Below are 16018 nucleotides of genomic sequence, written 5' to 3'. Positions count from 1 at the left end.
ATGGAAAGAAATGAAAATAGATTAGAGACAGGACAAAGCAAGAGGGAGGTACTGTGAGGGGACCCCAGGGCTGTCCTGTGGCAGCAATCACAAAGATTTCAGCTGAGCCCAGTGGAGATGGGGGCCTAAACCAAATCAGAGCTGGGCTAAATGGATTCCTTTCCTGGAGGAGGCTGGGCCTAATTGAATCTGTAACGCATTTTTGTTTCTGAAGCGTTTCTCATTTTTGTTCCAAACTCAGCCTTTGGAACCGTTATTCAAACTCTTTCTTCCGTCCTATTATTTCTAGAGTTTCTAAGAAAGAATATCTAGGGGTGCCAGTCTAAAAAGAACATCAGTTTATTTTTTTTTAATGTTTATTTATTTTGGTTGCACTGGGTCTTCATTGCTGTGCAAGGGCTCTCTCTTGCAGAGAGTGGGGACTACTCTTTGTTGCACTGCTCAGGCTTATCACAGTGGCCTCTCCTGTTAGCGAGCAGTCCCTAGGCTCACAGCCTTCAATAGTTGCATCTCACAGGTTAAGTAACTGTGGCTTATGGGCCTTAGAGCAGAGGCTCAGAAGTTGTGGTGCATGGGTTGCTTTGTTCTATAGCATGTGAGATCTTCCCAGATCAGGGATCAAACCTGTGTCCCCTGTGTTGGCAGGCAGATTCTTATCCACTGTGCACCAGGGAAGTCCACGAACCTAAATTTTAAAAGGCAAGTATATATATATATATCTTTCTTTTCCTTTCTCTGGGTCACCTGAGCCCTGAGAAACCTCAGGAGGAGAGTCTTTCTGCAGAATGAAACTGACCTGCTTCTAGACTCAGGTCCTGTGAACTTGCAAAAAGATGGATGTGTGTCGGCCATCTCTCTGTGTGACACTGTGATATATAATAAGAAATATACACTTGGTCCTCATCCCTGTTTCTGGTGCCGAGCTCCTAAAACCCTTGGAATTTCCTAAGTGAGGAAAATGATCAGGGTATCTCTTGTTATTTTAATAAGATGACTTTTAGAAGCACCTAAAATGTGGGGGCTGGTTGCTAGGATAACCATGTGATTAGAAGGTTGGAACTTTCAGTCCAACCCCTGATCTCTGAGGGAAGAGGAGCTGGAGGTTGAATCAGTCACTAGTGACCAATGATTTAATCAATCATGAGTCTCTAATGAAGTCTTCATAAAAACCCTAAAGGATAGAATGTGAGAGCTTCCGGGTTGGTGAACACATGGAGAATTGAGGAAAGTGGTATACTCGGAAGGGGCCTGGCACCTCCATGCCCTTTGCCAGTGCCCTGCCCTGATGCATCCCTTCCATCTGGCTGCTCCTGATGTACAGCCTTTTATAATAAATGGGTGATCTAGTAAGTAAAATGTTTCTTGGAGTCCTATGAGCTGCTCTGGCAAACTAATCAAGGCCATGGTGGGATCCTTGGAACCCTCAAGCTGTAGCCAGTCAGTCTGAAGCCTGTATGACAGCCCGGGCTTGTGACTGGCATCTGAAGTGGAAGAGGCTCTTGTGGGCTGTGGAATCTGATGCCACCTCCAGGTAGATAGTGTCAGAGTTGAGTTGACTTGTACGACACCCAGCTGGTGTCTGAGAGATGTTTGTTGATGGGGGAAAACCCCTACTGCGTGCTGGAATTGGGTGAGCAGAATCTTACTCTGCTAGTAAATGGCCAGCACAGGTCCATATGTGTTAGGTTAAACTGGACAAACTAGACCTGGCTGTGCCTCAGTGGGACTCTAAGCCTTAGCTCCTTTGGTTTTCAAATGGCCATGAGAATGCCTGGCCCACTGGCCTCAGATGGCCGTCATGAGGACCAGAGCATTCATGTATGCATGAGCAGGATTAATACTCTCTAGTCCCATGAGACATAAAGGATTACTTTGATTATCTGTAAAATGCCTACTTGGAGGTGACCCTTGGTTAGGTCACATCATACACTTGGAAAATTTCCTCCAGAAAGTTTTTGTGGGAGAACATTCATATGGAAGACCCTCAATAAGCATTTTCTGCCCAGCTGATTTGACTGGCTGACCACCATTCACCAGAGCAGAAAAGGAGAGTTCTTCTGAAACTGCAGGAACCTTCCAGTGTTCTTCTGTCAGTCTGGGTAAAGATCTCAGACCAGGTGGATGAAATAGGAAGTGATGCGTGCCTTCAGGAATCCTAGGATTCTTCCTGTTGTTGTCACTTAGAGATCAGGAAAAGACAACAGGGCTGGTATTCAACAAAAACCAGCATAAGGGAATGTCACTTTTGAGTATCCCTTTGTTGTTATTGCTTAGTCGCTAAGTTGTGTCTGCAGTGAACTGCAGCATGACCGGCTTCCCTGTCCTTCTCTGTCTTCTTGGGTTTGCCCAAACTTATGTCCGCTGAGTCAGTGCTGCCATCCAACCATCTCATCCTCTGTCACCCTCTTCTCCTCCTGCCCTCAATCTTTCCCAGCATCATGGTCTTTTCCAGTGAGTCTGCTCTTCCCATCAGGTGGCCAAAGGATTGGAATTTCAGCTTCAGCATCATCCTTCCAGTGAATATTCAGGACTGATTTCCTTTAGGATTGACTGGTTTGATTTCCTTACTGTCCAAGGGACCCTCAAGAGTCTTCTCCAGCACCACAGTTTGAAAGCATCAATTCTTAGGCACTCAGCCTTCTTTATGGTCTAACTCTCACATCCAAACATAACTACTGGAAAAACCATAGTTTGACTATACAGACGTTTGTCGGCAAAGTGATATCTCTGTTTTTTAATATGCTGTCTAGGTTTGTCATAACTTTTCTTCCAAAGAGCAAGTGTCTTTTAATTTTGCGGCTGCAGTTACCATCTGTAGTGACTTTAGAACCCAAGAAAATGAAGTCTGTCACTGTTTTCATTTTTTCCCCCATCTATTTGCCATGAAGTGATGGGACCGAATGCCATGATCTTCATTTTTTGAATGTTGAGATTTAAACCAGGTTTTTCACTCTCCTTTTTCACCTTCATCAAGAAGCTCTTTATTTCCTCTTCGATTTCTGCCATTAGGGTGGTGGTATCTGCATATCTGAGGTTATTGATATTTCTCCTGGCAGTCTTGATTCCGGCTTGTGATTTATCCAGCCCACCATTTCACATGATGTACTCTGCACAGAAGTTAAACCAACAGCGTGACAATGTACAGCCTTGTCGTACTCCTTTCCCAGTTTGGAATAGTCCATTGTTTTGTGTCCAGTTCTAACTGTTGCTTCTTGTCCTGCATACAGATTTCTTAGGAGGCAGGTAAGGTGGTCTGCTATTCCCATCTCTTTTAATTTTCCACAGTTTGTAGTGATCCACACAGTCAAAGGCTTTGGTATAGTCAGTGAGGCAGAAGTAGATGTTTTTTGGGAATTTCCTTGATTTTTCTATGACCCAAGGGATGTTGGCAATTTGCTCTGTAGTTCCTCTGCCTTTTCTGAATCCAACTTGAACATCTGGAAGTTCTCAGTTCATGTACTGTTGAAGCCTGGCTTGGAGAATTTTGAGTGTTACCTTGATAGTGTGTGTAATTTGAACATTCTTTGGCATTGCCCTTTTTTGGGATTGGAATGAAAACTGACCTTTTCCAGTCCTGTGGCCACTGCTGAGTTTTCCAAATTTCCTGCCATATTGACTGAGGCACGTGAACAGCATCATCATTTAGGATTTGAATAGCTCCGCTGGAATCCTATCATCTCCAATGCCTTTGTTTGTAGTAGTGCTTCCTAAGGCCTGATTGACTTCTCACTTCAGGATGTCTGGCTCTAGGTGAGTGATCACACCATCATGGTTATCTGTCATTAAGATCTTTTTTGTATAGTTCTTCTATGTATTCTTGCCACCTCTTCTTAATCTCTTCTGTTTGGTCCTTGCCATTTCTTTCCTTTATTGTGCCTGTCTTTGCATGAAATATTCCCTTGGTGTCTCTAATTTTCTTGATGAGATCTCCAGTCTTTCCCTCTATTTCTTTGGATTGTTCACTTATGAAGGCTTTCTCCTTGGTCTTCTCTGGAACTCTGCATTCAGTTGGGTATCTTTCCTTTTTCTCCTTTGTCTTTCTCAGCTATTTGTAAGGCCAGCGGCAGGATAACATGATGATATGGAAAGTATCCCTTAGGCATTTGTTATTTTTCTCATCTAAATGTGGACAACCAGCCCCTAGACACTCCCTGAGAGATCCCATTTCAGGGCCCGAGTCTCTCCACTCTTCTGCAGACAAGGGCATCATGGCCCAGAGGACCTCGGGAAGGTGCTGTCCCTGAAGCCCCACACACCAGTTCTCCGTACAAGCCACCAGTCCAGTGCCTCAACCAGAGGAGCATATGAGCTCTGCTTTTGGAAGCTCTGCCAGAGTGGAGAGGTCAGGACAGCATAGAGCCCTGGGCCTTGGTGGCAGTGGAGGCGCCTAGAGAGGGTAAGCACAGGTGTCATCCTTTACATCACATCCCAACATGAACCCAGTTCTCCCACTTGGTCTCTCTGCACTTATTGCAAGGATTGTACTGACCTCTCCCTTCTTTTTCCAACAGTGAATACTTCCTGAGTCCCAGGTTCTTTGCTTGATGCTGAGCTGGTTTCAAAATAGACACACAGAGACCTTGCAGTCTCCTGAGGGGAGCGGCATCAGGTATTTGTGCTGCTGTGTGGTGAGGGCTCAGCTGACAGAATGAGCAGACTGCAGAAGGTCAGGGAGAAGACAGCATTCCAGTGGGCTTTAAAGGGTCAGGAGAGTTATACCAAGCCCAGGGGGGTGGGGAAAAGGCATTTAAGGCTGAGGAAACAGCTTTGAAAGGACCTAAGTGTGAGCATGCCTTGGGCACTGGTGAGTGTCTCCGTGTACACTGTCGGTTGTGTGTGTGTGTGTGTGTGTGTGTGTGTGGAGGTGGGAAGGGAGGCTGGAGGTGAGGAGGCTGTGAAGGTGGTCCTCAGACAGGTGGTCAAGGGTCTGCAGATTTAGACTCTGTTCTGTGGGCCGAGGGCAGGGAGGCATGGAGACAGATGGGTACAGGGGTGTCTGAGGTCAGTTCGCACCAGTTAGTAAGAGTTAATTGTTACTTTTTCTGAGTTTTGTGAACTGGTTGATTTGACATTAGTAGTTTAAACTCAGTGACAGTGGGCATGTTCATACCCACTGTCATAGAAATTAGCAAACACTCCAGTGATTTTTTTTTTAACATTTATGGGCAGGTGTGTGTATTAATGCATGTGTCTGCACACTGGTATAGAGTTGGTAGGCCCCTTCCTTGTGATTTCTATCAACAGGCAGAAAGAACTGCATGTGATTTTGGTACACTCACCAGCCTCAGATTCTTCATGGCTTGGGGAAACATGCCTTGGTGTAACTGCAGTTTGCCAACTTTCATTATCTGCACACCTCTGACGGGATGGTTTCCTGGGTAAAAAATCCTGGAAGAAAAAAAAATGGCAAGCAGTGTGAGTAGCTCTCACCCATGCAGTCAGCATTTCATCAGGAGAATACAAAAGTGGGAGCAAATGCTGGCTGTGACTGTCAACGAGCCACTAAGCAGAATCAGCTTTGCAGCCTTGGGAACGCGATGCTGAGGGAGGAAGCTCACTGCTGGTCTCCTGCTCCCTGGAATGCCTTCTCCTTTCGGGGAAAGAGACGGGACTGGAATGCCTCTCTACTAAACGCTAAGAGAAGCTCCAGCACCCAGGAAGCCTTGGACCAGAAGCTCGCCTCTCAGTACATAATGGTTAAGTAAATCAGTGATATGCCCACAACCCTCCTTTTCACCACAGAGTCCTCTGAGTCTCAGCTGCAGAGTCTATCCTTCATTGCAGCCCACCTTTCTCACTGCCCCTGTGTATTCATTCCATCATCACTGGATCCAGAGCTTTGGATTCAGACACCCCATCTGTGTTGGCCACTGTGTCCTGCGTGTAAGAACTCCACACATACTTGACCTCTTTCACCCACAGTGCAATAGAACAGAGTGTTGCAGTGGACTGAAGAATGAAAACCCAGGACTATGTTTCAGACCCAGTGTTATTTCACCTTGACTCAACAAGAACTTACTATATTAGATTCAACAAAATGTGAACAGTTCGGCCTCTTCTTCCTCCTACATCGTCTATCCTGAGAGTCTCCTGGGCTCCTGCTGTATGAGTAAGAAAGATCGATTCTAGGGCTGGAGGAGAGAGTACACTGTATATATGTGATCTTTTCCCTCGAGGCTCATAATCCCATTAGACACAAGACAGACATTCATACAACAGTTTCAAAATATCACAGGCTAGAGCATGACTTAGTACACAGCAATGGTCAGTTCAAGTGTGGAATGAACTGAGAAAATGACACAGGAGTTACAAAGAGGAGAGTTATGATGGTTGGTGGGATCAGGGAAGGTTTCCTGGAGGAGGGGAACAGGGCACTTCAGTGGGGCTCCCTGGGATCTGGGAAGGCTTGTCTTGGTGGTGGGCGGGGAGTGGAAATGCATTCTTGCTGGTGAGTGGTGTGAGTGAAGGTGCATTCCAGATGCTGCCTGGCCAGAGACCACAGGTACTTGCCTGTAGGCCTCCAAAAGGTAATCCTACAAGTCATGACGTACACAGGGCTTGCCATGTGCCAAGCACTGTTCTGCATTTCATTTATGAACACGTCATAGAACCCACATTTAGGCTCTACTGTGAGGTGGATTTATCAAGAGACACATATATTCTCCAATTAGTATACTATCTGCACACCATTCCCTAGCCCTGAACCTCAGCTCTTGCCCACATGAAATGTGATATAGAAACTTTGTTCATTCAGGCTCTTAGAGAAATGGAAAGCAGTACCCAAGAGAGGGAGGTGTTTAAATTAATAGAATGTTGGCTATGTTTCTTTTAAAGAACTAAAAAGGGAGGGGACGGAGGGAAACAAAGGTGACACCTGGGTCCTGGCTTTTCCTTCATCTACTGAGCCTGCCAAGAGATCAGTCACGTCACCTCTCCCCCTTACAAAACGAACATCATTATCTACTTGTGTGGAAAAGATTTTAAGATCCCCGGACAAAAGGCTTAAGTATAGGACGCCATTGCCCTGTACTTAATTGCCTTGGACGCTTTCCTTGAAAAGCACACCTGGATTTGGAACTTTATTTTATTGCTATGAATGTGACATAATTAAATTTAAAGGCCAAAAAGTAATTTCATACTAATAATCATTCTATTCAGTGGATGTCTGTCATGTCAGTTAGCAGAAGCAAAGAAAATCTTGGGTTCTATGGTTGCAGAGAAAGTGGTGCATATAATTACTCCATGACAGGTACCTGCTCTGGTTGCTTAAAGATATTAAAAAACGAACTGGAGTTTAATCAGGAGAGGATAAGGAAGTGTCTGGGAGAGGGACTTCCACATAAGTATTTACGGAGCAGCCTTGCAGCTCTGGCAGGGGTGCTATGCGTGTGCCTGGGTTGTTTCTGGAGGCCTCCCAGCTGACATGGAATAAGCATCATGCTTACTTGCCGGAATAGCACCCCAGGGAAAACTGGTGAAGCTCACTCCTGCTGGGAGAAGTTCTCTACCCAAGGCACGGCTTTCATCAGCTTTCCGCATGTGACAGTGATGAGGAGGGAGGAGGCCTGCAAGAGGTCTTCAATCACAGAATCAAGGCCAGGCTGAGGGCCTGAACCAGAGAAGGAATGAAGGATGCCCAAGGACTAAAACAGGAGTTTGAGTGGGAAGGTGAGACTCTAGAGGCAGAGAGACCTGAGGCAGGGTGGTGGTGGTGAGAACAGAAGAGAAGGATCTGAAGTAAAAGATGTTCTGCAGCTGACTGGATAGGGCCTGGAGACCTGCTGAGGTCTGGCAGGCAGAGTTGACTCCACGATTCAGAAATCAAAATGCTGCCACAAAAACACAAGCAGACTGTATAATAACGAAACTTTCATTCAGCCAGGCATTCTGCCTGTTTGGCATTATGAATTTTCTTTTCATGGGTATAGTGCTAGCAATCATGGTCCAGGATGCTGGGCTCAGAAAGGAAAATGTGTCCTTGGTGTTTCTGTGGTGAAGAAGTGTATAGGAAGGAAGGTGTTTAAACAAGCAAGAGAAAAGCAGCAGCACATGCTCGTTTAACTAAGACCTATAAGCACCAAGATCTTGCTGCCATATTCTCCCAGAAAGCTTTGGGTCAGGGAACTGGAATGTCTCAAATTAAAAGGGGATAGAGAAAAACACACCTGATGGCAGGACCTATGTTGTTGGTCTTGCTGAAGTTTTCCCATGTGATGCAATTACAAGTCACATTTCTTCACTACAGGTAGCAGTTCTAACATTTGTATGGCAGCAAAAACCACTTATTGTTAGGACTTCTTTTTTTTTTAGAACTGATATAAAATGCATTACTGGATTTAAAATAAGAGCTTAACTATATAAACTATTTTAGTGTAATCAAGTAGCTATAATGTATTAGTATGAATTTTAGCTGATAAATGTGAAATCTAATTCTAATAATTGAATTAGAAAAATCAGCATTTTGCAACTCTTGAAGAAATAACTAATCCATGGAAAGTGTATCACTAGATGAAACCAGTAGATCAAAGAATGATGGAAAATTTTACAGTGTGTAAGGTTGTTACCATCTGAACCCAGTCATCAGTCTTAGCATCACTAACATGGGACAGCCAGACATTACCTGCTGTCTGAGCTGACACAGTAAGATTTTGTACCACCTATAAAGGATCTTTGACAAAAAAAAAAAAAGGAAATTTAATCAAGCCCATAAAATTCCATTTCACAGGAAAAACAATTGGTAGAGGAACAAATGAAAGCAACCAGCTAAATTCAAAATGTGGGAAGTTTTACAGAACCATTGTCACCCAGGATCTTCAGCAGGTCCATGGCATGTAAAGAAAAAGGTGGCAGAGAAGGAGAAGACTCTAGATTTAAGAGATACAACAGTCAAAGGTAATTTGTAGACCTTTTTCATTTTAACTCAAAATAACTATAAAAAGATGTTTCTGAGTCAGTCTAGGAAATCAGAACATGCAATGGCATTGTAAGGACATGCCCACATTTTTCAGAGATACAAACTGAAATACGCATGGATAAAATGATGTTATGACTGTGATTTGATGTAAATCTCTTCAGCATAATTTCTCCTTCCAGCAATGATGGGTTAGTTTTTTTCAGACCAAACTTCCATGCTAACAAGAAACGTTAGACAAAATATTTATAAAACTGTTTGAAGGTGTTGAAGAATGACTGAGGGACTGGAGTCTGAATGATTCAAGTGGCAGAAAGAATACAATCTCAAGTAGGTGGCCCTTTGTTGCTACTTTTCCCTTTGTTGATTTCAAAGGAGAGGCAGCTAGGCTAAAGAGCTGAACAGGAGTTTTGGCAGTCTCAAAGGTATCAGTCAGTCAGTTCATTCGTGTCCAGCTCTTTGCGACCCCATGAATCACAGCACGCCAGGCCTCCCTGTCCATCACCAACTCCCGGAGTCCACTCAGATTCATGTCCATCGAGTCAGTGATACCATCCAGCCATCTCATCCTCTGTCGTCCCCTTCTCCTCCTGCCCCCAATCCCTCCCAGCATCAAAGTCTTTTCCAATGAGTCAACTCTTCGCATGAGGTGGCCAAAGTATTGGAGTTTCAGCTTTAGCATCATTCCCTCCAAAGAAATGCCAGGGCTGATCTCCTTCAGAATGGACTGGTTGGATCTCCTTGCAGTCCAAGGGACTCTCAGGAGTCTTCTCCAACACCACAGTTCAAAAGCATCAATTCTTCGGCGCTCAGCCTTCTTCACAGTCCAACTCTCACATCCGTACATGACCACAGGAAAAACCATAGCCTTGACTAGATGGACCTTAGTCGGCAAAGTAATGTCTCTGCTTTTGAATATGCTATCTAGGTTGGTCATAACTTTTTTTCCAAGGAGTAAGTGTCTTTTAATTTCATGGCTAAAATCACCATCTGCAGTGACTTTGGAGCCCCCCAAAATAAAGTCTGACACTGTTTCCACTGTTTCCCCATCTATTTCCCATGAAGTGATGGGACCAGATGCCATGATCTTCATTTTTGGAATGTTGAGCTTTAAGCCAACTTTTTCACTCTCCTCTTTCACTTTCATCAAGAGGCTTTTTAGTTCCTCTTCACTTTCTGCCATAAGGGTGGTGTCATCTGCATATCTGAGGTTATTGATATTTCTCCAGCAATCTTGATTCCAGCTTGTGTTTCTTCCAGTCCAGTGTTTCTCATGATGTACTCTGCATATAAGTTAAATAAGCAGGGTGACAATATACAGCCTCAACATACTCTTTTCCCAATTTGGAACCAGTCTGTTGTTCCATGTCCAGTTCTAACTGTTGCTTCCTGACCTGCATACAGGTTTCTCAAGAGGCAGGTCAGGTGGTCTGGTATTCCTATCCCTTTCAGAATTTTCCACAGTTTATTGTGATCCACACAGTCAAAGGCTTTGGCATAGTCATTAAAGCAGAAGTAGATGGTTTTCTGGAACTCTCTTGCTTTTTCAATGATCCAGCGAAAGTTGTTGATTTGATCTCTTGTTCCTCTGCCTTTTCTAAAACCAGCTTGAACATCAGGAAGTTTATGGTTCACGTGTTGCTGAAGCCTGGCTTGGAGAATTTTGAGCATTACTCAAAGGTAGGGAGACACAGAATTTGGAGTTCAGGGCTCAGCAAAGAAGAGAAGGAGCACTAATAAACACCCTTGGCTTTCCTTTGTGACCCAGGGCCCCCCTCAAAGGGCTACAATTCAGGAATAGAGTAGCTTTACTTGTAATATGATGCATTTTTGTTATTGTTAAAAAAAAAAAAAGAAAAGATCCTAACATTGGGAAACAAAACCAAAGAAAGAAAAGAATGTGTAGCAAAGAGAAGCCTGGTGGGGCTGGGAGAGGCTGGGAAGACACTGGTTAAGTAGTCAGAAGCTGCCTCTTTAAGGAAAGGCTTATGATGTAGATAGAGTTAAATGTCCAATTTTGAACCTAAAAGTTTGAGTTTTAGCTTTCTTTAAAACCAATACAGTAAAGTAAAATTAAAAAAATTTTTTTAAAGAAAAATGTACAGAGAAGACATTGCCCATGCTTGTAACTTTCAACTAGGTGTGTTTAATTAGCTTAATTTAACCCTGGATTTGTGCACAAATTTCCTCATCCCCTTGCCAGACCTGCTTATGTGCTGTCTGGTCTACTGGCAGCGTGGCTAACAGTGGGGAGATGCCATGGGCCAGCCAGCATGACTGAATTATACTGTGACTATAATTTAGTCATTAAGTCCTTGGGAAAAAATGGCAATGAGATTTTCATTAGAAAAGTTCCACTTGTCCTGTATAAGCTGTATTTATTCACTTACATGGGCAACAAAACTCACCGCTGAAGTTCTAAATGTGTACTCTAAATCCCCTTAGTATCTGAATACACAGATCTCATATCACTCGGAGATCAGTTCCCAAGAAGAAGCCCTTGAGTAGAAATCTTTTCATAAATTAGATTTTATTTGAGCCTGTTAGTTCAGATTTATGAATATTTTTCTGATGCTGTTTTACTGGTAATATGGCAAGTTTAGTAGCCATATTGATTATCTCACTGAAAACAATGTAAGGCGGCAGGTAAAATATTTTTTAAAGTAAGGATGTGCTGGCAAGATAGTAAAGAACCATCAGGCCAAAATCTAAATGAAGAGGTACCCTTGAGAAGTAAGGAGAGTGGTGAGACTGCTGCTCCACTGGTGTGCAGAAACCTCTGGCTTCATCTGCTGTTGGGAGCTTGTGGGGCAGAAGAGCAAGCTTAGACCCCTCCACACTGGGTAGACCCTAATAGGAAAGCCTCCCCTTTGGCCAATCATGGGAGACAGATTACATTCAAAAGAGATGCAGTAAGGCTGACAGTAGAAGCCTGTAGAATGATACCTTCAATGTGCCTAGGAAAAGTGATTCCTAGACCAGTATTCTGTATTTTCAGAAATATCTTTCTCAAGAATCAAGATGGATAGCTGAAAGGTATACTTCTAGAGGTGATGAAAATGTTCTAGAATTGACTGTAGGCATGGTGTCATATCTTTGAACATAATTTAAAAAAACCACTAACTTGTACCTTTAAATGGGTTGGGTAAGTTGTATGGTGAGTTAATTGATTACAACTTAACAGAACTTTAAGAATGAGACATTAGCACCCCACAAATGAAATAGGTATAAATCTATAACAGAACATATAGAAAATCTATATAAGAAAAACTGGAAAACTCTGATGAACAAAATCAGAATAAGTGGAAAGATATTCCATGTTCACTGACAGGGACAGTCAGTGTTGTCAAAATGTCAGTTCTTCCCATTTTGATCTGTAGATTCAGTGCAATCCCAAACAAAATTCTAGCAACTTATTTTGTGGATGTCAGCAAACCCATTCTAAAGTTTATATGGAGAGGCAAAAGATTCAGAATAGCTAGCACAATACTGAAACAGAACAAAGTTGGAAGACTGACACTACCCAAATTCAAGACTTACTGTAAAAGCCACAGTAATCAAGACAGTGTGGTATTGTATTTGAGAAAGAAAAGACAGAATACTGGGTTGGTCAGTGAACTTTTTGCCCAACCCACCAGATCAATGGGACAGAATAGAGAGCTCAGAAAGACCCACATAAACACAGTCAACTGATCTTTGACCAAAAAGCAAAGGCAATACAATGGAGCAAAGACAGTATTCTTTTTTTACCCCCTCAAGAAATGATCGCAGAACAAATGACAATCCATATGCAAACAAAACAAAACAAAAAAAGACACAGATCTTAACACCCATCACAAAAAAGAACTCAAAACCAATCTTGGTCTGGTGGTGCCTTTTAGATACAACATCAAGGACACAATGAAAGTGAAAGTGAAGTCGCTCAGTTGTGTCCAACTCTTTGCGACCCCATGGACTGTAGCCTACCAGGCTCCTCTGTCCATGGGATTTTCCAGGCAAGAGTACTGGAGTGGGTTGCCATTCCCTTCTCCAGGCGCTCTTCCTGACCCAGGGATTGAACCCGGGTCTCTTGCACTGTAGGCAGATGCTTTTAACATCTGAGCCACCAGGGAAGTCAAAGACATAATTGATAAGCTGGACTTCATTAAAATAAAAAAACTTCTGCTATGTAAAAGACAATGTCAAGAGAATGGGAAGATAAACCAGACTGGAAGAAAATATTTGCAAAAGACACTTCTCATAAAGGCTTGTTATCCTAAATATACAAAGTACTCTAAAACCCAATAGTAAGCAAAAACCCCATTTTAAAAAAATAGGTCAAAAACCTGAACAGACGTCTTACCAAAGAGGATACAAAGATAGCAATTAATGATTATGAAAATGTGCTCCATATTATATGTCATCAAGGAAATGCAAACTAAAATAACAATGACATATGGGTATATGTCTGTTAAACAGCCAACACCCAGAACACTGGCAACACTAAGGGCTGGTGAGGAGGTAGAACAGCAGCTTTCATTCATCACTAGCGGGAATGCAAAATGGGACAGCCACTTTGGAAGAGTTTGGCAGTTTCTTAGGAAACAACACATGCTAATCAGACGAAACCACAGTATCCAGGAATTGTGCTTCTTGGTAGTTCCCCAAAGGAGCTGAAAACAAAAACTTACGCATGGACACTGATAGCAGCTTTGTTCATGATTGCCCAAAGTTGGAAGCAACAGAAGTGTCCTTCAGTAGGTGAATAGATAAATAAACTATGTTACTGATACATCCAGACAATGGAATATTATCCAGTGCTAAAAAGAAATGACCTATCAAGCCATGAAAAGATATGGAGGAACGAACCTTAAGTGTATAAACTGAGAAGCCAGCAACCAGAAAGGGCTACATGCCAACTGTATGACATTCTGGAAAAGGCAAAACTATGGGGACAATAAAAAGATCAGTGGTTCCCAGGAGTTCAGAGCTGAAGAAGGGATGAACAGGCAGAGCACAGAGGCTTTTTCAGGGCAGTGAAATACTCTATCTACCACCATAATGATGGGAAAATGTCATATACATTTTACATATACATATATATACATTTGTCCAAACACACAAAATGTACAGCACCAAGAGTGAACCCCAGTGTAAACCATGGGCTTTGGGTGGCTGTGATGTGTCCTTATGGGTTTCTCAGTTGTCACAAGTGTCCCATTCTGATGAGCAATGTTGATAATGGGGGATGCATGTGTGGGACAGGGAGTATATGGAAAATCTCACCACGTTCCACTCAATTTTGCTGTGAACCTAAAGCTTAAAAAAACTTAAGGTGTAATTTTTTTTAAAAAAGGAATGAGGTTGAAATGAAGTCATTTTGGACAAAGAAAAGCTGAATTTGTCACCACAGATCTTAACTAGAGGAATTTCTAAACCTATATACTTCTGGTAGAAGGGAAGTAAGTGAAGATGGGAAGTCAGAGGTTCAAGAAGGACTGAAAAGAATACTTATATGGGCAAGTCTACAAATACTGACAAACAAAACAATTTTAGGAGGTTAAAAATACAGTAAAAGTAAAAAGTATAGTAAGTACATCATATATGTCAGTAGGAAAGAAAGCAGGATTCAAGTACTCTAAAATCCTTCTATGTCCAGAAAGAACTTGGATATATATATATATATATTTCTTTAAATAGTTCATCCATAATTTTTATACCCTTTGATATATTTAATATGCATTTAATTTAATAATTATTTAATAGTCAAATAACTGAATCAATGTTCTGTTTTAATTTCTAGGTACAAAACCATTGTGTAGAGAATAATTAGATTAATTATAATTGGCATCTGGTTGATCACCTGGAGAATCCAATGGACGGAAAAGCCTGGCAGGCTCTACAGTCCATGGAGTCACAAAAGTTGGACACGACTTGGCAACTAAACCACCACCACTGCCCATCACTTCATGGCAAATAGCTGGGGAAGCAATGCAAACAGTAGCAGAGTTTATTTTCTTGGGCTCCAAAATCACTGCGGACTGTGACTGCACCCATGAAATTAAAAGACACTTGCTTCTTGGGAAAAAAAGCTATGACAAACCTAGACAGCATACTAAAAAGCAGAGACACCACTTTACTGACAAAGGTTCATGTAGTCATGTACATATGTGAGACTTGGACCATAAAGAAGGCTGAGTGCTGAAGAATTGATGCTTTCGAATTGGGGTGCTGGAGAAGACACTTGAGAGTCTCTTGGATGGCAAGGAGACCAAACTAGTTAATCCTAAAGGAAATCATGCAAGGACTGAATATTCATTGCAAGGACTGATGCTGAAGCTCCAGTGCTTTGGCCACCTGATGGGAAGAGCCAACTCACTGGAAAAAGAGCCCGATGCTGGGAAAGATTGAAGGCAAAAGGAGAAGGGGGTGGCAGAGGATGAGGTGGTTGGATGGCATCCCTGACACAATAGGCACGAATTTGAGCAAACTCCAGGAGATAGTGAAGGACAAGGAAGCCAGGCATGCTGCAGACCATTGGGTCACAAAGAGTCAGACACAGCTACTGAACAATAATAACAATGAATTCAATGATCTCAAAAGGTTGAGTACTAAATGAAGAAGGGGACACTGTGGTTTTTAAAATGTACATACACACCTTTCCTTTGTTTTGAAGGAAAAAATGAGATTTATAAAAATTAACAATAAAAAGTTGCACAATCTAGTTTTACATAGAAGATGAAATACAGCTTGCCATCAGTAAGGTTAACCAAGTTGTGTGTCTGTATCTGTAATACAGTGTGTCGAGATCCAGCAACAGAGTGTTGTTGACATATGTTCCAGAAGTGACAGGTACTTTTACTGAAATCAGCTCATACAGACGTCAGGCACTCTTTAAGAGCACCCTGAGTTCTTGAAGAAGTCGTAGGCTCCCAGAGCACAGGTGTTGGGAGGAGCTGGAATGTGTGCCAAGAAGCAGAGATGTTCTCTTTTTCAGTGATTTCCAAGAGAAAATATAGCCTGTTGGAGCAGAGCAGATGGCACTGCTAAGATGTAAAATCTATGACAGTGAGTCAATAGCAGGGGTCAGCAAACTATAGCCCGAAGGCCATACCCCACCTGCAGTAT

At 42.6% G+C, this 16018-nt stretch overlaps 1 protein-coding gene across 3 annotated transcripts in view; it reads right to left on the bottom strand.

The window, feature by feature from the left end:
- Window positions 1-16018, bottom strand: part of SMYD3 (SET and MYND domain containing 3) — a 732202-nt gene that overhangs the window by 14782 nt on the left and 701402 nt on the right. For all 3 annotated transcript variants that reach the window (XM_068986141.1, XM_068986142.1, XM_068986143.1), the window contains one exon: window positions 5280-5388. In XM_068986141.1, coding sequence (XP_068842242.1) covers window positions 5280-5388 — 109 coding nt within the window. The remainder of the gene's footprint in view (window positions 1-5279; window positions 5389-16018) is intronic.

Source organism: Capricornis sumatraensis, chromosome 14 (assembly GCF_032405125.1).
Source record: "Capricornis sumatraensis isolate serow.1 chromosome 14, serow.2, whole genome shotgun sequence".
Lineage (NCBI taxonomy): Eukaryota > Metazoa > Chordata > Mammalia > Artiodactyla > Bovidae > Capricornis > Capricornis sumatraensis.
This window is presented reverse-complemented; position numbering and strand designations above follow the sequence as displayed.